The following is a 17,583-nucleotide window of genomic DNA, read 5'->3' on the forward strand; positions in this document are numbered from 1 at the left end:
GACGTAGTTCCGCAGTTTGGGGGGCTGTGGGTGGCAACTGCTGGCTACTAAACCTGAAATACTTCGTACCTACTGGAGCTAAGGCCCGTCAGTCAAGCCAGGTACCTGAATTTAGAGGGCAGTAATAGCCTAATGGTAACTATTACTACCCGTACCTACCGCCTAGTAAGGCCTAGTGAGCCTATAATAATAATGCTTGAACTCTCCTCGCCTCTAGTAGTCCAAGAACTGCACAACTAAGAAGCCCTGCAACATGAGCCTTGGTGTTGATTGCTTCGTCCCTTGCTTTCTCCTCCTCACTGGTTCTCGACCTGATGTGTTTCTGAATGTGCCCTGCTGCATAAACGTCCGTCTACTACTGCTGCGCCCGGTGGGCATCCCAGGTCGTCGATTCGACAGAGGCTGCCGTTCCGCAAGCGCCTGGAACAAAGCGCCCTGGTCGATGGTGCAGCATCCACCCGGATGTTCCTACCACTCAGATAGCAGTCCTCGAGAGACTTGGGTCTCTTTCGTGATAGCTAACGGCTCGCCCCTCCATCCACCAGGACTTTCTATGCACCTGTTCCTTGACTGGAGGAAAGGTTCCTGCAATTGCCATTCGAGGCGCTGGGCAAAGCACATGCAGGGACTCAAAATCCCCGAATCCTAGAGGTGAACCGTTTCTTTTCCCCAAACACAGAAGCCTCGCTCCGAGGGTTGCCTTCCTCATTTTGCTTCCCGGCGTTCCCATTGCCTTCTTTATGTGCGCTATCTTCTCCTACCGTTGACCAGTCGACGTGAGCTCCTCACCCTGTCTGTTTCTTTGTTTTAAATGCTATGTGAGGCCCCCCAGTGCCACATCCACGGCTCAGAGAGACGTAGTGCCGTTCCAGCAACATGGGTGGGATTGACGTCTCCTCCGTGGTGAGCTCCATCATATCAGCCTTTGGCAGTGGCATGGACATTTTCCATCGTCTGGGAGGAAAGAAGAGGAAAACCAACGCCAGACTCCCTCGGCCATCTGAAGAAGAACAATGGCTGCGACATTCGTTGAAAAATCGACCTGTGGAGATCCAACACGAGTACGATCAGCAGGTAGCAAAATTCGGGCGTCAATTCGAAGTTGGTGACGTTGTGGCTCAGTCAAGTTTGGCACATACTCTTCTCGTCCTCAACACCGGCCTGATCAACTTGATCAATCATGCCCTTTCCGGAGACCCCAAGACAATATCCTTGTCTAAGCGGACCTTGTTCAGTCTCTCTGAAACTGCTGCAGTTGACACTATGACTGCCATCGGACAGCTCGGGTCGCGCCTCAGCCTAGTGTCAGCATCCAGGCTGGCGCTTGAGTTGAAGGGGAGCCAGAGGTCTGATGAGAAGACCCCTCACAGAGAACGCAAATCCAGTTCTACAACGTCGACAAAGAAGACCAAGAGGCCACCTCCGACGCCATTACTAATCCGCGGTGGTTGGGTGAGGTCCAGAAGCGGGTCATCAGTTGTCTCTGGGGCAGCGGCGAAGAAAGCAAGGGCAGAGCAGACGCAGAAGCACCACCGATCCAAATCTGATTCTATGGTGTCAAAATCGTCCGCATCCCGGTCCAGCGACTCCAAGGCCAGGCGGGAGGAGTCACTCAGCCATGTGTCCGGCTGTACCTGTAAAGCAGCCCCGGCTCGAGTGGAAGAATCAAAGCCTCCCACTAGACGGAAGTCCAGCGAACAGCCCCGACCGCAAAGCCAGCGAAGCATGCTCCTCGTGCCTGCAGACTTCTTCGAGAACGGGCAAAACATTCCAGAGCAAGCGGTGCTCCCACAGGCTCCGCCTCGACCACCAAAGATCCCGCTGCATAGCCGCCCCAATCCAGCACAGTCTAGGGCGCGTCCGACATCGACTATGACATTCATGACGGCTAGCACCAAGATCGGCGAAATCCCAGAATCCAAGTGGCCGGACAAGACGCTGCCAGAGGAGGGAGAAGGGTCGCGGAGACTGCCATACATTATCCCGCCTCCGCTTGAACCGAGCGAGCCGAAGAGGAAGAAAGGGCTCAGATTCTGGAAGAGGGAAGACAAGAGCCGTGACATTGCCGCTTATTGAGGATTCGAATTTGGTTTTAAGCACAGGTGTTTGGGATATGTGGTGGGCGTTGCCGGACGGACCTTTAAGTACCAGTTGATGACTTGAGTGATGCCCATCTTCCACGTAGTTAATGAATATGGCAATGAGATCCCCTCCGATTCGACCCTTGAATTGCTTCACTTCATCTGTTCTGCTGTTTTTCTCATGACGAAGTGAATGTGGAGGCTGCTCTAGTGGAGCATATAACGAGTAAGAATATCCCTTGCCACCCACAGCCTTGCCTCTGCCTCTGCCTCGTGCTCCACACCCCAGATATTAATTTGTTTATATCACCATTCTGCTTTCCCTCGACGATACACTTCCCCCACCAACCTCATTCCTACACAAAATTCACCATGGCGACGGACACAATCCCTGTCCCCAAGCCGGGCGAGGGCGAGCCGATTGTGTTTTTCGACATCCAGATTGGCGGTATGTCATGATAATCCCCGGCCCACCCCCAAATATGCGACAACTTTTTTGCGTGGATGGGAAAAATTCCAGGCCAGAATCCAAGAGAAGCTTGCAGGGCACGGCAGCGATGAGATGGCATGAGCCATGAACGTGTGCATTCAGGAAGCATTCCCGTTCCCCATGCTCCCTTCTGCCACTCTCTCTCTTTTTCTCTCTCCATCTAGAGCGACTTCTCGTCGTCACTGCTGTTGGTGCTGCTTAAGTCCCGCAACCATCAAAACCCACACCCCTCCTCCCGCCTGAATTCCGTCTTCAAGTTCGACCCATCTCTAATCAAATCATTGAACACATCACTAGGCGAACCACTGGGCCGCATTAAAATGCACCTCTTCTCCAAGACGGTGCCCAAGACGGCGGAGAACTTTCGCCAGTTCTGCACGGGCGAGCACAAGGGCATGGGCGGCAAGCCGATGGGGTACAAAGGCAGCAAATTCCACCGCGTGGTGAGTCTATTACGTTGTTCTATTTATCTCTTTGTTTGTTTTTCTGTTTGTGGGCCTGTTTGTCTGCTTCATTGAGCCCTCTCTTTCCTCCCATAAGAGTCGGCCTGGCGAGGAAGGGTAAGGGCGTGGAAAGAGAGCGACGACGCCCGATTGAGGGAGAGTGATGTCAGTCGATGTGCCTTGCAGTACGAGGACGATGATAAGGACGGATGGACCAGCGTGAAACCCAGACTACGATGGAAACCTCTGAGCCTCTCATGCCTCTCGAACTTTTTAACTCCGGCCAAAAGAAAAAAGAACCCGGCCCAACACGTCTCTCCTTTGGCTCTCGACCATCTAAAATCAACAAATCCATCCCACCTTCGTCTAACCTCCCGTGCTCCAGATCAAGAACTTCATGATCCAAGGCGGCGACTTCCTCCACTCGGACGGCACGGGGAGCACGAGCATCTACCACAACGCGGCGTTTGCCGACGAGTCGTTCGCGATCAAGCACACGCGCGCCGGTCTGCTGTCCATGGCCAACTCCGGACCCAACACCAACGGGTGCCAGTTCTTCATCACCTGCGCCCCGGCGCCCTGGCTGGACAACAAGCACGTCGTCTTCGGCCAGGTCGCCGACGAGGAGAGCCTCAAGGTCGTCCGCATGATCGAGAACACCCGCACTGCCGGGCCGGGGGGGCGGGGTCAAGGCGAGAGGCCCGTCCTGGACGTTAGAATCGTCCAGTGCGGTGAGATGTAGGTGCTGGTCGGAGGACAGATGGCAGGGGGTGGGGATGCGGGTGATGCAAGAGAAAGAGGCAGGGCGGTAGTGGTGGTTGATTGAGGATGGGGTGGCGGAAGATAGGCGTATGGCGGGAAAGCAAGAGGCATAGGAAAAGGAAATCAGGAGCTGTGCCATACTTTCTTTCTCATACTGGGAGCTTGGATCCGGTCATCTCAAGAGCTCGACTCACTCTACTGCCACCAATGCACTGGCGAGGGATTAAGAAAATAGCACAAATTCGAAAGAAAGTCACTTTCAAACGCCGTACCGATCCTCTCCGTGCTTAGCAATTCATATTATACCAATAATCATAACTTACATAGCTACGGCTTCCCTCTCTTGGTGCGCCCGCGCGGCTATTCGATCCTGGGCAGCGAGTCCCTTGCCTCCCTCAATACGAGATACTCAATAACATCGACCTCACCATGCTGATCCAGCGATAGCAGAGGAAAAGGCGTATGCGATGCCTTCGTCGTCATTGTCGTCGTTGTCGTCGCCGCCTGTGTGCCTTTGCCACCAGGACTCCTCTCGCTCTTTCCGCCGAGTAATCGCTTCGGGGCCCCCAGCATCCAGACCCCCCGATGTTCCCATTGTCTCTGCCTCCTGACAGACCCTTCCCAGTCTTGGCGCCATTGCAGTGCGAGGTCTGGGTGCCAGAGGCTGCCCATTTTTGAGGGTCCGTTGAGCGAGGATTCGATACCGGTCCAGCCATTATCATCGTCAGTCAATAAGACATCGCCGTAGCCTAAGCCGAGGTTCAGGCCGAGGTTGACGTGTATGATATGGCCTTTGGTGCGAAGTCGGTTGTCCGGCTGTTGCAGGAGGAAACTTCCGAGTACCATGGCAGACCATGTCAGGCACATTCGTTGCTCTGTGGACTCAGAGAAATCTTCGAGCTGCTTGTTGATGAATGTGCTGGCGATGTCTGTTAGGGCCGGCAAGAATTCAAATCGCTCGTATGGATGGTTCTGCTCTCCTGCTGCCCCAAGACCTTCGCCGATATGGTGATGGTAGAGCTGTATACAAAAGACAACGAGCGCACAGCACAGCTGCAGCTCCGTTGGACTGAGATTGCTGCACCATTGAAGATCCTGGCTGAATTGACGGCACCGTTCGATAAGATCCAAGGCTCGTTTACTCTGCCCGCTAAGGCTTTGAAATGGCTGTATCTGGTCTAACAATCGTGTCATTGATTTCAGTGACGCCGCGAGTTCAACTGAAAGATCTAGTCCAGAGAGCAATGTTGGGGATTGCGCTCGCATATGGCGCTTTGGCGGAGTACTTCGCCTCGACTGAGACTCACTCCTCGGTGGTTCTGATGGATAACTGTGACGATCCCGAAGGAGGATCTTTCGATTCCGGTAGCCATGTAAGGCTTTCCAACTGCACCGTGTCAATCATTCCTGCAGAGTTGGAAAGCACGAAGAGACCATACACTTACCTCTCTAACCGATTATGGACCACTCGGGTAACGGCACTGTTTGGGTTGTCGTCGATATAACGCTGTGCGATGTTTTGGAATGCTTCGAAATGGGCAACAAACGCCTCCGGCTCGCTCGACATGTACTGTCAGATGTGAGTCGGTGTTTTCAGCCTGGAGAGTACAAACATAGCTTACTGCAATGCTAATCATGCGGCCAATCGTGAAGATGACGGCTTCGTTGGGTCCATTGTCACCGAGAGATACTCTTCGTCGCAACCTCGTCATTGCTAGGCCACGGTGATATAGCATCAGCTGGTCATCCGATGGATTGTTGCCCTGAGCAAGTGCCCATGCCGTTTGGCTAACGGCGACCGTGGCGTCAAACAGCATGGCATCTTGAAGCGCAAGCGGCCAGCATAAGTCGAGTTGAGTATTGTAACCCATCAGTTTGTCAAAATTGCCAGCTTTATGAGGGGCCCATACGTGGATGTCTAAAGTCATCGTCAACAAGATCCTTGGATAGAAAGTAGGTTGGCCTTGGGTTGTTTACTGACGATAGTCAACCATGAACATGACTTCCTTTGTATTCGAGCCTGGAAAGGCGCTGAAGGGATCTGTCCGTAGTCCTGTCTGGAACGCAAGGTTCATCCCAGTCTCGCTCGATTCCCCTGGCCCTGTCAATTGTTTGTCAGGTGTCCCGCCTTTTGGTCGGGATTCCTCTCCTTGATTTTCGACTGGGGGCGTGGACGACGTTGACCTCCAGCCCACTAAGCTTCGTGCATACCCGGCATCTTGCCGCGCCGAGACTCTCTGCCGCTGTCGCTTTCCTGCGCTTTGAAACCGCCGTGCCTGGCTAGAAACCAACTTGGATTTGTCTCCTCGAAACGACTCCGGACCTTGGTCAATGAAGACGTGCTCCGGAACGTTTGATGAAGTATTTCTCTTTTTGGACTGTTCAGGCATATGCAATGATTACCTTGAGGAGAGATGGTGGGAGGACGGATATGTACTGGACATAGTTGTGGAGTGTCGTGTCAGTACAATTGATATATGGGTCTCCCCTTACCCTGCCATAGCGGCCAATGGTACTGGCTTTACCATGAACATTTGCCCCTACCACAAGTAGGTATCTAAAACCTTTCGTTTTGCCGATGACTCAGCGTGGGCAAAAAAAGAGGCTGCTGAGGCACAAGCATCAACGTCGATGGACCTGTCTGTGCGCGGCGGTTTTGGGATCCCTGGTGTTCGACGGCGAGTTATTCTAAATCCAATCCTGCCGATCCGTTACTGATCCAAACGACCCGAGGAGACGCAAGGCTTCTGCCCGAGATCGGCCCAGCCTATGAGGTGCTTGCCTGTGCCGAACCGATACACCACGTCGTATGGATCCGCCGGATTTTTCCTGCGTCCTTACTAAGTAAGGCTGCCTGATATTTGTAATCCCGTCCTATATCCGAATGATCAACTGTCCAGCCTTGCGCGAGAAGCTTGGATGATCTGGAAAGTTAACGCAAGGAGAATCGCCACGCGGTTATATGAGGGTTGAGATTGAGGTAATTTCGTCCAAAATCTACTGGATTGCACTGGGGACAGCAGCAAAGGCAAACGTCGCTTGTCCAAGGCAAACAACGAGAGAGTCCGACCGGCAGGACAATGCTCGCTCAGATGTTCCCGCTCTCTCTTGCGGCGAAGGCCTGAACAGGCCCAGCTCTCAATGCAACGTTGGATTTCTCTTGATCTTGACAGCTGATGAAATTAGTTCTTGGCCAAATCAAGTTCTCTGGGTTAAGAGTCGTCCACGCTCGAACCCTACCGGATCTGGCAGGCGCTATGTGAGAAGCGACTCGACATTCCCCTGTTTAACACAGGACTGGCCTCGGTCATGGACAAAGAGCTTTTATGGATATTTGAACCTAGAGTGATCATACGCGAAGCAGCCTTCACTAAAATCTGGGAACTATAAGGTCTCACTTACCTCACAGCTGCACACCCATGTCCTCGGCAGAAACTGCTGAGCGACCAATGAAAATTCGATGAAGCCAGATAACTATATAGGGGCCAGGGAAAGCTTCTCGCGTGAGAAGTCGCTGGATCGGACTTTGAAAGCATGCAGGCGTCGAAATCGAGAGGCTGTAAACCGTGTCGATAGGCCAAATGCGCTTCGCCAGATATGACCGGTCTGGGTTAAACTTCTCTCCTCTCTGATTGGCTGTCGTCGGAAAGGGATTCAAGCTGTTCAACGGCGATGGACTCAACTCGAAAATTACGCAAAGTATCGACGTATTTCCCTCTTAGCTCGGTTTCGAACTCGAACATTCCATGAATAAGCAAGATGCATGGCGAGGAAATGTTTCCTCCAGAGTTCTTCCAAGGTCTGTTCAGGAGAGGACGGAAGGGACGTATAAAGGCAGTCTGCCATCAAGCTGACCGGAGCAAAAAGACTCACCTTGACACTGTTATTCAGACCTTCTCTGAATACACAACATCCCCACACAGTGAGAAAGTTTCCCCTTGTTTTCGAACAAATGGGTTCCATTACAGAACGTGCCATTCCAGCAGGGACCCTTGTCGTCGTGAGTGGAGCGAATGGTTTTATCGCAAGTCATGTTGTTGACCAGCTTCTGCTGGCTGGCTACCGCGTCAGAGGGACGGTCCGCAACTGCCACAAGTCTGCATGGTTGAATGACTATTTTGGCGACAAATATGGTTCTGGCAAGTTCGAGCTGATTGAGGTGCCAGAAATGGCTGAGAAGGGAGCTTTCGATGAAGCAGTCAAAGGTGCCTCTGGGTTTATTCACACAGCAACACCCGTCATGGTGTCGTACGATCCAAATGAAGGCGTTCCGATTGTCGTAAGCGGCACGTTGAACGCGCTCAAAGCTGCTGCCCGCGAGCCCTCTATCAAACGCTTTGTGCTGACTTCGTCTTCCACTGCTGCGATCAGTCCGAAGCCGAACGTGGAGCTCAGCGCCGATGAAACGACGTGGAACGACGAAGCGGTGAAAGCAGCCTGGGCTCCTCCCCCCTACGAAGGTGAACAGAGGAAGCTCGATGTGTACTCCGCCAGTAAAACACAGGGCGAGCAAGCTGCTTGGAAGTTCATGAAAGAAGAAAAGCCTGGATATGTCTTGAACACAGTCCTCCCAAACTGCAACATGGGTTTGGTGCTCTCACCTGAGCATCAAGGGGCGCCAAGTACGGTCGGCTGGCTCAAGGCACTCTGGAACGAGTTCAAGGGGCAAGAGACACTCGCGTTCAATCCGCCACAGTACTATGTGAACGTGCAAGACAATGCCCGCGTCCACGTTGGCGCCCTGATTTGTCCAGACGTTCAAGGAGAGCGCTTGTTCGCGTTTGCATACCCTTTCAACTGGAATGATATTCTGGCAATTTATAGGAAATTATACCCTGAACACAAATTCATGGAGGATCTACCTGACCTTGGTAGAGATCTTAGCAAGATCGCAAACGAAAGGGCGGAGAAAATTGTGAAACGATTTGGAAGGCCGGGATGGACGAACTTGGAGGACACCATCCGTGACACTACGAGGGGATGGGCCTGAGCAAGAGATATGCGCTGGCGTGGAAATAATGAAACGGAGAAATTGATCTTTGTAGGTTTGGTGAAGGGAATAACTGCGGGTAGCTCACGTGATTCAGTGTCACGTGACAAATACGCGGATCAGGCTCTTTCAGGAAATCGCCAGTTCCGAACAAAGCCCCGACTTTTTCCTAGTCTCCCTCTTGTCCTCAATTCAAGAACCGTCCTCCGCAAATCGCAGGGCGTCATCATGATCAGTCTCCGTCACCACTGGCTTCTTTGGCCCGCAGGACCCGACCCCGAGTGATGATACATATTTCAACAGCCGGCCGACCGTTCGGCAAGTTGAGGGGCAGTACCTCCAGTTCTTCCTTCGTCTTCCATATTCTCACGTTCCAAGTCATTCATTCAGACCCTTCGTTTTCAGTTTATCTTGATCCATTGTCTTTCTTCACGCAGGGGCTGTTCCAGGCAAACATGAGGTACCAAACCCTCCGTTTTACCATGTTCTACAAAGAGCCAAAGCACGATACCCGACAGACGTCGAATGCACAACTTTCGAGCGGATCAATATCGTCAGGTTTGAGTTTGCGGTCACCAACTTCGACGGTCTCCCTGCTGTCAAGATATTCGACAAATTCGACGTCCGACTCGCAAACGAGGAACGATACAGAAGCAAGAAAAAGATAACGAGCAGGAAGAGCGCAAATGTCTATCTTACTCTTCGGAAGCCGGTCCTGAGGATGTGGCTTTGCCTCAAAAACAATACCCAGAGCACATGACTTTCGCTCAGACTTCTGAGAGGACCTCCGGAAAACCTCACCCGGCATGGCATGTTGATCGAATCAGTCCCCGATGGAATGTACCAATCTCAAAATTCCAACGTCGTTTTATGCATGAGGCAGAATGATTCCGTCAACCCTCCTGGCGCTCGGTGGGTGAAATAACAGAAGGTCAATTGTCGCAGGAGAAGGCACATCACCGGAATTCTCAGCCTTCGAATACCGAAACTGAATGTCGGCGTCTTGTCAACGTCGGGTCAACATTTTGGATGTCCCCGAACCCTTCGTGCATGGACTAATGATTAATGCGAGAAATGTGTATGAACACTGACCGATTGTTGGTGGTATGGAATGATGAAGTTATGGCTGGTCATGTAAGATGTTCGGTACAGAGTCGAGAGCCATGGAGCTGGAGGAAGACATGATGTGTGAATTTAGTGATACCCAATATTGATTGACTTGTCTCAAGTGAGTACCGCTTCTTGCGTAATCGATGATCACTCGACACGGTTGAAAAGGGAAGCCCATGTGACATCCTGAGCCGGTCTTCGCATCACCTGAGGACTCGTAATGCTGCTCTTATATCTTTACCGCAGGGTATTTTTCACATGCCTCGGACTGACTGATGGCTGAGTGCCATCGATGAATCAAGTTGGGCCACTCTGGGAGGTCGCGGAGTCAGAGGCTACTAGGCCGAAGCATGTGAAGTCCGCAGGGTCGGCTTGGAGATGACTTATGCGGGGGCATGTCAGAGCCTAGTGGCCTGGAGGCAACCCCTGTATGTAGGGGCACCAGGCTTAATTAGGGGCGCCTTCTTTACGCTGCGGACAACCACAGTGCAGGAGAGAACTGCGAGCCTTTCACGGTGGGTTTGTGTCTGAAAAGGGGAGTTTTTCCGCGACCAGTCGAGATCTAGTGCATTGGAAGTCGACAACGTGGACAAGCTTTTCTGCACCCCAGAAACTACAAAAGCCAGGCTCGTAGCCTTCAGAAGAACGATCAACTATCCTTTGGTCTTGAAAAGCTGTGTGGGCCAGGTTCTTTCATACAAGTACGGTACTGCGTAGTACAGAGACTACATAGTTGTGGGCACCAACCAGGTCGAACGTATTTGGCAGTCAGTGGCAGGTCACCGGGAAGCCGAGGTTCATTTCTGTGAATTGTCTTTTCCTAGGTTGCCCAGTGTCGTCAACCACAATCCTTTGCCTCGAATCCCACGTTACCGGTTGCGCAGGTGATCGGTTTCGCCTCGAGCTTCAAAAACTACTTCTTCTCCCTTTCCATCCGGCACACTCGACAACCTCCTCCCAACCATCTACACCCGAACTCGCATCACCTCTGTGTCTGTCCGATATGACCCCTCCTCGTGTCATTGTTGTTGGCGGAGGCCGTAAGGAAGCCTCCATCTCATGGTTCCGAACCGGTTGACAAGCTGACTCCGAAACTCCAGTGTCTGGTCTAAGCGCCGCCCATACCGTCTACCTGAACGGAGGCAACGTCCTTGTTCTGGACAAGAACAGTGAGTTGAGCACTTGTTCGGCACAAGTCCACGGTCGCTGATGATCACGCAGACTTCTTTGGCGGCAACTCCACGAAAGCCACCTCTGGCATCAACGGCGCCCTCACCCGCACTCAGGTCGATCTCGGCATTCAAGACAGTGTCAAGCAATTCTACGAGGACACACTCAAATCGGCTCGTGATAAGGCTAGGCCAGATCTGATTCGAGTTCTCACATACCAGTCCGCCGCAGCCGTGGAATGGCTTCAAGATGTCTTCAATCTCGACCTCACTCTTGTTTCTCGATTGGGGTATGCCAAAAATCAAACTTTTGAGACAGATCGATTCTAATGCAGTGCACAGCGGTCACTCTTTCCCCCGAACACACCGAGGACATGATGCGAAATTCCCTGGTATGGCCATTACTTATGCTTTGATGCAAAGACTGGAAGAGCTCTGCGAATCCGACCCCGACAGAGTCGAGGTCATTAAGAAGGCCAAAGTCACATCTTTGAACACGGATGGCAACCTGATCACCGGTGTTACATACGAATATGGCGGTGAGACGCACTCGGTGGATGGTGTGGTCGTTCTGGCCACTGGTGGATACGCCGCCGACTTCACAGAGACCTCCCTTCTCAAGAAGCACAGACCAGACACTTTTCATCTGTCATCAACCAATGGTACACATGCCACAGGTGATGGACACAAGATGTTGATGGCAATTGGCGCGAACGACATTGACATGGACAAAGTCCAAGTGCATCCGACCGGCCTGGTTGATCCCAAAGATCCCAACTCCAAATGGAAGTTCTTGGCTGCTGAAGCCCTTCGAGGCGAAGGTGGTATTCTACTCAACAGCGATGGTCAACGATTCTGTGATGATCTCGGCCACCGTGATTACGTTTCCGGCAAAATGTGGGAGGAGAAGGAGAAGGGCAAATGGCCCATCCGCCTGGTCCTAAACTCCAAGGCCTCAAACGTCCTTGACTTCCATACCCGGCACTACTCTGGTCGTGGCTTGATGAAGAAGATGACCGGCAAGGAGCTGGCTAAGGAAATCGGCTGCGGAGAGGCTGCGCTGGAGAAACAGTTCAAGGAATACAACGCCATTGCCAAAGGCGAGAAGAAGGATCCCTGGGGCAAGAAATACTTCCACAACATGCCCATGGACATCAATGATACTTTCCACGTTGCGTTGATGGAGCCCGTCCTGCACTTCACTATGGGTGGCATGGAGATCAACGACAAGGCCCAAGTGCTCAACAGGGAACACAAACCTTTCGAGGCTCTTTTCGCCTGTGGTGAACTTGCTGGCGGTGTTCACGGTGCGAACCGGCTGGGTGGTTCCTCGCTTTTGGGCTGTGTGGTCTACGGCCGTGTTGCAGGAGCGTCGGCGTCTCAATACCTGTTCCACAAGCTTACCACCCAAGGAGGTGCCACCGGGACTTCTCAGCGTCTCGGGCAGATCTCATTACATATTGATCCCAGCACTCCTGGCAAGATCTCAGTGGAATGGGGAAGCGGTGCTTCTTCGGGGTCCTCAATCGGTACTTCGACAACCTCGAAGCAGGCCCAAAAGAGCGCAGCACCGGTGATGGATGGCGACAAGAGCCAGGACCCCGGCAAGAAGAAGGATGTCAACGATATCAGCAACTTCAAGGTACCGGATAAGGAGTACAGCCTGGAAGAGGTTGCCAAACATAACAAGAAAGATGATCTGTGGATTGCCGTCAAGGGTGTCGTGATGGACGTCACCAATTGGCTCGATGAGCATCCGGGTGGTCCTCAGGCATTGTTCAGCCACATGGGCAAAGATGCCACAGAAGGTGAGTCTACAAAATCAAAATTCGCCGATCAAGTTGGCTAACCTTCGTGCAGAGTTCGAGATGCTTCACGACGACGAAGTGATTCCGAAATATGCTGCCGACATTGTCATTGGCCGTGTCAAGGGCCAGGAAGTGCGACTGGAATATTGAGTCGCGTGATCAGTGCCCCCTTGGAAGTTGACCTTTTGGGAAGACAGCATGGAGTTGAGCTTTGTATCATGGGCAGTTATGGCTGCTATATGTCCTGACCTAAAAGAATCAAATTAAATCGAGCTGCCTTTGTTAAATTCTGTCGGAATGCTCTTTCATCATGTCGCATGCGGGTGGTTGTAAAAGCAAACATGTCCGAGTGAACCAAATGTGGAAATTCCCAGTTCAAATGACCGTCATTTGGCTCCATATCTTGAACCCATTATTTTGCTCGCTCCAACGACAACCTAGAGAGCCTTATGCGACTTCCTGTCTCTTGTACCAACACCCGTCTCGTTGGCTGGCTGTACCTGTGGTCGTGCCTAAGATCGTGATTTGTGGGACAGCGCGGAAAGGTGGCGGCGAGATATTGATTCAGGTAAGGACGGCCTGATCGTGCTCACGCCTCTCGTCCACCATCCCCCACCCTGTGAACGATGCCCAACCTTTGCGCACCCAAGAGACCAGCTCAGTGTGGGGAAAAGGCCAGATGAATCCTCATACAATTGCAGAAGGGTGCGCGCACAGCGTTCGTGGTGTTCTAGCCAGTGGGAGTCCTCATTGTTCTGATTCTGCGTTCTGCCTGCTCTGATTTTCATTTGCACTATCGTCACTTCAGCCTGACTTGCTAATCACCATCGGGGAAACAGGCAAAAGCCACTTCTGACAGCTTCAAAATCTGATCGACCGGTTGATAACGCGCGGTCTCCTTTCGCGCCTCATTCGACCTCACCGTCCGCGCCACAAACCCTCACTCCCCCACGATGGACCGCCGGGAGATCCTCTCCAAGGGCTCCGCGCTCCAGAAAGCCATCGCGGCGAAGGAGCCCTCTGTCAACATCTTGACCATCCTCCGCGACCTCAAGGCAAACGTCCGACCCAGTGAAGAACTCTTGCGCGCCACGGGAATTGGCAAGATCGTTAATAAAGTGAAGGGAGTACCGAACATGGATCCTCAAGTCAGCCAACTTGCTGCGGAGATAATATCTCGCTGGCGACACGTGGTCAACGAGCAAAAGCTGGCAAGCGGCACATCTACACCCACCGCCAACGGGACCAGATCGAACGGCACGAATTCACCGGTACCCCAGAAGCCCGCCACACCCACCGCAAAGGCGTCTAGTCCTGGAGTCGCACCAGACAAGCGCAACTGGAAGACGGACAAGGTCCCCCGTGATGAACTGACATCCGATACGGCGCGAAACAACTGCATTGGGCTGATCTACGATGGTCTATGCCTGGGTTCTGAAATACCGATGAAACAAATCCTTGACCTGGCCAAGCAAATCGAGTCCGCCGCCCTCAATCTCCCCGACGCCAAAGGATCCTCAGCTTCGGCTGTGTACAAGGATAAAATCCGCTCTTTGTACCAAAATCTCAAGAACAAATCCAATCCGGGACTGCGAGTGCGTATCCTGTCGGGGGAGGTTACCGCACAAAGATTCGTCACCATGTCACACGAAGAGATGAAATCCCGCCAACAGAGAGAGGAAGACCTCAAAATCGCAAAGGAGAACATGAACAATGCCATGGTGGCGCAGGAAGAGAAGTCCGTGAGTACTTCGCTCGAGTGCGGAAAGTGTCATCAGAAAAAGGTTAGCTACTCTCAAGCGCAGACGCGGAGCGCAGACGAACCGATGACGACGTTCTGCGAGTGCCTGAATTGTGGCAATCGGTGGAAGTTTTCTTAACAGCCCCGAACCCCAATTATGTACTACTGGTTTTTGCGAGGGCTATGTATGTGGCTGTATACAGTTCCTGGGGAGGAAGCTATCTTGGACGACAATTGGAATTGGTTTCGTCGAGGAAAACAGATCCTGGGCGAAGAGAAGATATGCACTTGAGTTGATAATGGCTGTCCTCGGTCTCGTCCGATTTTCAAGAGGCGTGAGGGACGAACGAATATTGGTCTCAAATCACGTTCTTTAAGGACGTTAACTCTTCCAGACGGCCATTACTCAAGTGCAATGCCGAATGGCCTTCTCATTCCAGCTCTCCTTGTGAGTTTTGGGGGTTTTTAGGTGTCACACCTCAGGAGACAAAAAGGCATCAAATGGAGGGAGTGTGTGTGGAAAGGAGGACTGGTCGATGGAAAAAGTCTGTCATAATTGTGCCCAGCATGGGTCAAACGGGCGAAGAAGACGGACAACACCCAGTGCAGGGGCTGCACACAGAAAGTGGTCGGGATGCAAATTTGCACAGGATGAAAGCGACCAAAAGCTGAAACGTCGTTGGGTCTTTTGAGGAGGAACTCGGATACCCATGAAATATCGCAGCATGTATCAAGAATTCCCCAATGAATATGAGATACGAACTTTCGAACCCAGGTTTTGAAGACTCTCTCTGTGGATGGATGGCTCTCACTTTGCAAGCAGATCCACGATCCACGTGTCTCTCCTGATCATGACCGTCACCACCACCGTTACAAGACGCTGAGCCCACCTGTCGGTCTACATGAATACGCCTCTGCAAAGAAGATGCGGAGAAAACCTGGTCATGACAATGCTGGCCGGCCACCCCCCTGGTGTATTGTCAGCCTCGTCTGAAACTCGGCGTGGAAATGTAGTGGAGTTCATCTGCGTGTGGGATCCAGGATGTATAAAGGAATCACTCCGACAACCAGATACTTAATCGACCTAGTATGCGTTTCTCATTCATTTATCAATTTGGGTCTGAAGAGGATAAATCAACACGCTTCATTCGAGGCCTACTCCGTACAGGATTCAGAACCCAAGGGCTGAAGAAGACTCGTGACGATGTCGACGCACAAAACATCGACGATCCTCCTGCTCATCCGCAAAGGCAGCGCTATGGATGAAGCCCAATCCCAGCTCTTACAAGCGAGTGCTGACGAGGAAGCCTCACCTGCCTCCTGCTGCCGTAATGTTCGCGTCTGTACAGGAACCACCGTTGACGATCTGTGACGTGCCTTCGACCAAGCCTCCCAAGAAGCCGTACGATTCAGCATGTCTTCGTCGGCGCGGGCTTGGAGCTCGAGCACCGGCTGGAGATTGTCAAGCAAATCATCACGGGCAGTCGGGATACCTCTGTGCACTTGAAGGATACAACATCGGGACCTGCGGTGTTCCTTCCGTTCATGAAGGCTGTATTGGGTGGTCGGTCCGAGGATTCGTCAGATCATCATGATCAGTAAGGGGATCAGCGCCTCAGACACGGACGGCGTGGGGATGTACACAAGACTATTGTCCAGACTGCAGACCAAAAGTCGAACTTCGATGAATGAACTCTTCCACTTGTACCAGTCCCATGTTTGCCGGTTCCCATCAACAGCCTAGAGGTCAGGGAGACCAAATCATTCCGGATAGCCTGAATATGCCAAATCCACTGTGTGCAGGAGCCCACTTCCTCAGATCAATGTCGACATGCATGGTGTCCGTAAATCCCTGACTGAGGAAGAATTCATGCGCGGCTGGCTCAGAACAGACCACAAGTGGAATACCCTCAGTCCTCACCTTTTCGAGGCAGAAATGGACCAGTGACGATCCTGTCCCTTGTCGACGAGCAGAAGGCTTGACACAGATATACGAGAGCTCTAACACAGCTAGATCAGTCTAGGTGGAATTCACTCATTACAAGATATCGTACCGAAATGATCGAATTCCTCTGTTCCTTTGGCAATCTCAGACACTGCGTTCGAAACTGCCGAGAGAAGCTCGGGGTTGAAAAAGTCAGGAATATCCTCCTGCTTCTCACTCCGAATTCCTTTGCCAGAAGGTGGTTGGGTCTTGGTCTGTGTAAGGGGTCGTTTCCTGGTCAAGGCGAGATGTCCCAGGATATCTCCAGATTCCTGGTCAACCGCTTTCAGACTATCGACCGATTCACCTTTGAATGCCGACTCGACAGCGGCTGCATAGAGTGGCCTCTGAGCAGCATTGTTCGGCCAGTCTTTGAACAAGAGTCGATTAACGGGAAGGGCAAGTTTGCAGGTGTGAACGAGTTCGGAGAGCAATGGGAGATCAGAGCTCGAGACTGGACGGATAGTCTGCCTGCGACAAGCCATGTTAACAATTTCCCTGCATGCATGTGCTGGCAATGGAAAATGGAAGCTGGACCTCTTTAATCCGGGGTCATGTTAGGAACTCACAGAATTGAAGTACTCTAGAGTGCCAGGCACCAGAGTTCTTGAATTTGCAACATGGCCAAACTCTCTGGTCAAGCACAGGCAGATACGTTCGTCGATGACGATGGCAAACCACAGGAGGCGGTTGTAGTTGTTAGCGTTATGTGACGACGAGAGCATCTTCTTACAGAATAGACTTTCATCAGGCGTCCGGCCCGCCAGGCAGCTGCCGGGTAGGCTGGAATAGCTGTTGGGCACAGCTCTGGGTGCCATTGCCCAGAGCAGGTACTCGTCATGCCCCCGCACCGCTCGCACCTAGGCGCCTTCCTGGGGAAGCCACAGTATGTACTCCTCGAGTCCTCGTTGGTGCTCCACTCAAACCAAGCAATTTGCTAGGCGACGCGGCACGGTTCTTGACAAAGTCACTCTCGTCCTATTCTCCCCCAGAGCTACGAGTACC

At 52.3% G+C, this 17,583-nt stretch overlaps 7 protein-coding genes across 7 annotated transcripts; 5 read left to right on the plus strand and 2 right to left on the minus strand.

Annotated features, from left to right (window-relative positions):
- Positions 1 to 876: 876 nt before the first annotated feature.
- AYL99_02432 (hypothetical protein) lies at positions 877 to 2,076 on the plus strand (the record flags this gene model as incomplete). Its single annotated transcript, XM_018833948.1, has 1 exon — positions 877 to 2,076. The coding sequence occupies one exon, from the start codon at positions 877 to 879 to the stop codon at positions 2,074 to 2,076; it is 1,200 nt and encodes a 399-aa protein (XP_018696572.1).
- A 377-nt stretch (positions 2,077 to 2,453) lies between these two features.
- Positions 2,454 to 3,756, plus strand: AYL99_02433 (peptidyl-prolyl cis-trans isomerase H; the record flags this gene model as incomplete). The annotated part of the gene is made up of 3 exons (XM_018833949.1): positions 2,454 to 2,529; positions 2,869 to 3,014; positions 3,400 to 3,756. The coding sequence occupies 3 exons, from the start codon at positions 2,454 to 2,456 to the stop codon at positions 3,754 to 3,756; spliced, it is 579 nt and encodes a 192-aa protein (XP_018696573.1).
- Positions 3,757 to 4,136: 380 nt separating this feature from the next.
- AYL99_02434 (hypothetical protein) lies at positions 4,137 to 6,166 on the minus strand (the record flags this gene model as incomplete). The annotated part of the gene is made up of 4 exons (XM_018833950.1): positions 4,137 to 5,163; positions 5,222 to 5,346; positions 5,399 to 5,694; positions 5,758 to 6,166. 4 exons carry the CDS (start codon positions 6,164 to 6,166, stop codon positions 4,137 to 4,139), a joined length of 1,857 nt encoding a protein of 618 aa, XP_018696574.1.
- A 1,562-nt stretch (positions 6,167 to 7,728) lies between these two features.
- On the plus strand, positions 7,729 to 8,766 carry AYL99_02435 (hypothetical protein; the record flags this gene model as incomplete). Its single annotated transcript, XM_018833951.1, has 1 exon — positions 7,729 to 8,766. One exon carries the CDS (start codon positions 7,729 to 7,731, stop codon positions 8,764 to 8,766), a length of 1,038 nt encoding a protein of 345 aa, XP_018696575.1.
- Positions 8,767 to 10,879: 2,113 nt separating this feature from the next.
- On the plus strand, positions 10,880 to 13,003 carry AYL99_02436 (hypothetical protein; the record flags this gene model as incomplete). Its single annotated transcript, XM_018833952.1, has 5 exons — positions 10,880 to 10,916; positions 10,977 to 11,045; positions 11,098 to 11,335; positions 11,388 to 12,853; positions 12,906 to 13,003. The coding sequence occupies 5 exons, from the start codon at positions 10,880 to 10,882 to the stop codon at positions 13,001 to 13,003; spliced, it is 1,908 nt and encodes a 635-aa protein (XP_018696576.1).
- An 803-nt stretch (positions 13,004 to 13,806) lies between these two features.
- AYL99_02437 (transcription elongation factor S-II) lies at positions 13,807 to 14,733 on the plus strand (the record flags this gene model as incomplete). The annotated part of the gene is made up of 1 exon (XM_018833953.1): positions 13,807 to 14,733. One exon carries the CDS (start codon positions 13,807 to 13,809, stop codon positions 14,731 to 14,733), a length of 927 nt encoding a protein of 308 aa, XP_018696577.1.
- Positions 14,734 to 16,175: 1,442 nt separating this feature from the next.
- On the minus strand, positions 16,176 to 17,396 carry AYL99_02438 (hypothetical protein; the record flags this gene model as incomplete). The annotated part of the gene is made up of 4 exons (XM_018833954.1): positions 16,176 to 16,334; positions 16,516 to 16,595; positions 16,649 to 17,045; positions 17,148 to 17,396. The coding sequence occupies 4 exons, from the start codon at positions 17,394 to 17,396 to the stop codon at positions 16,176 to 16,178; spliced, it is 885 nt and encodes a 294-aa protein (XP_018696578.1).
- Positions 17,397 to 17,583: the final 187 nt, after the last annotated feature.

Source organism: Fonsecaea erecta (genome assembly GCF_001651985.1).
Source record: "Fonsecaea erecta strain CBS 125763 chromosome Unknown Scaff2, whole genome shotgun sequence".
NCBI classification, from domain to species: Eukaryota; Fungi; Ascomycota; class Eurotiomycetes; order Chaetothyriales; family Herpotrichiellaceae; genus Fonsecaea; species Fonsecaea erecta.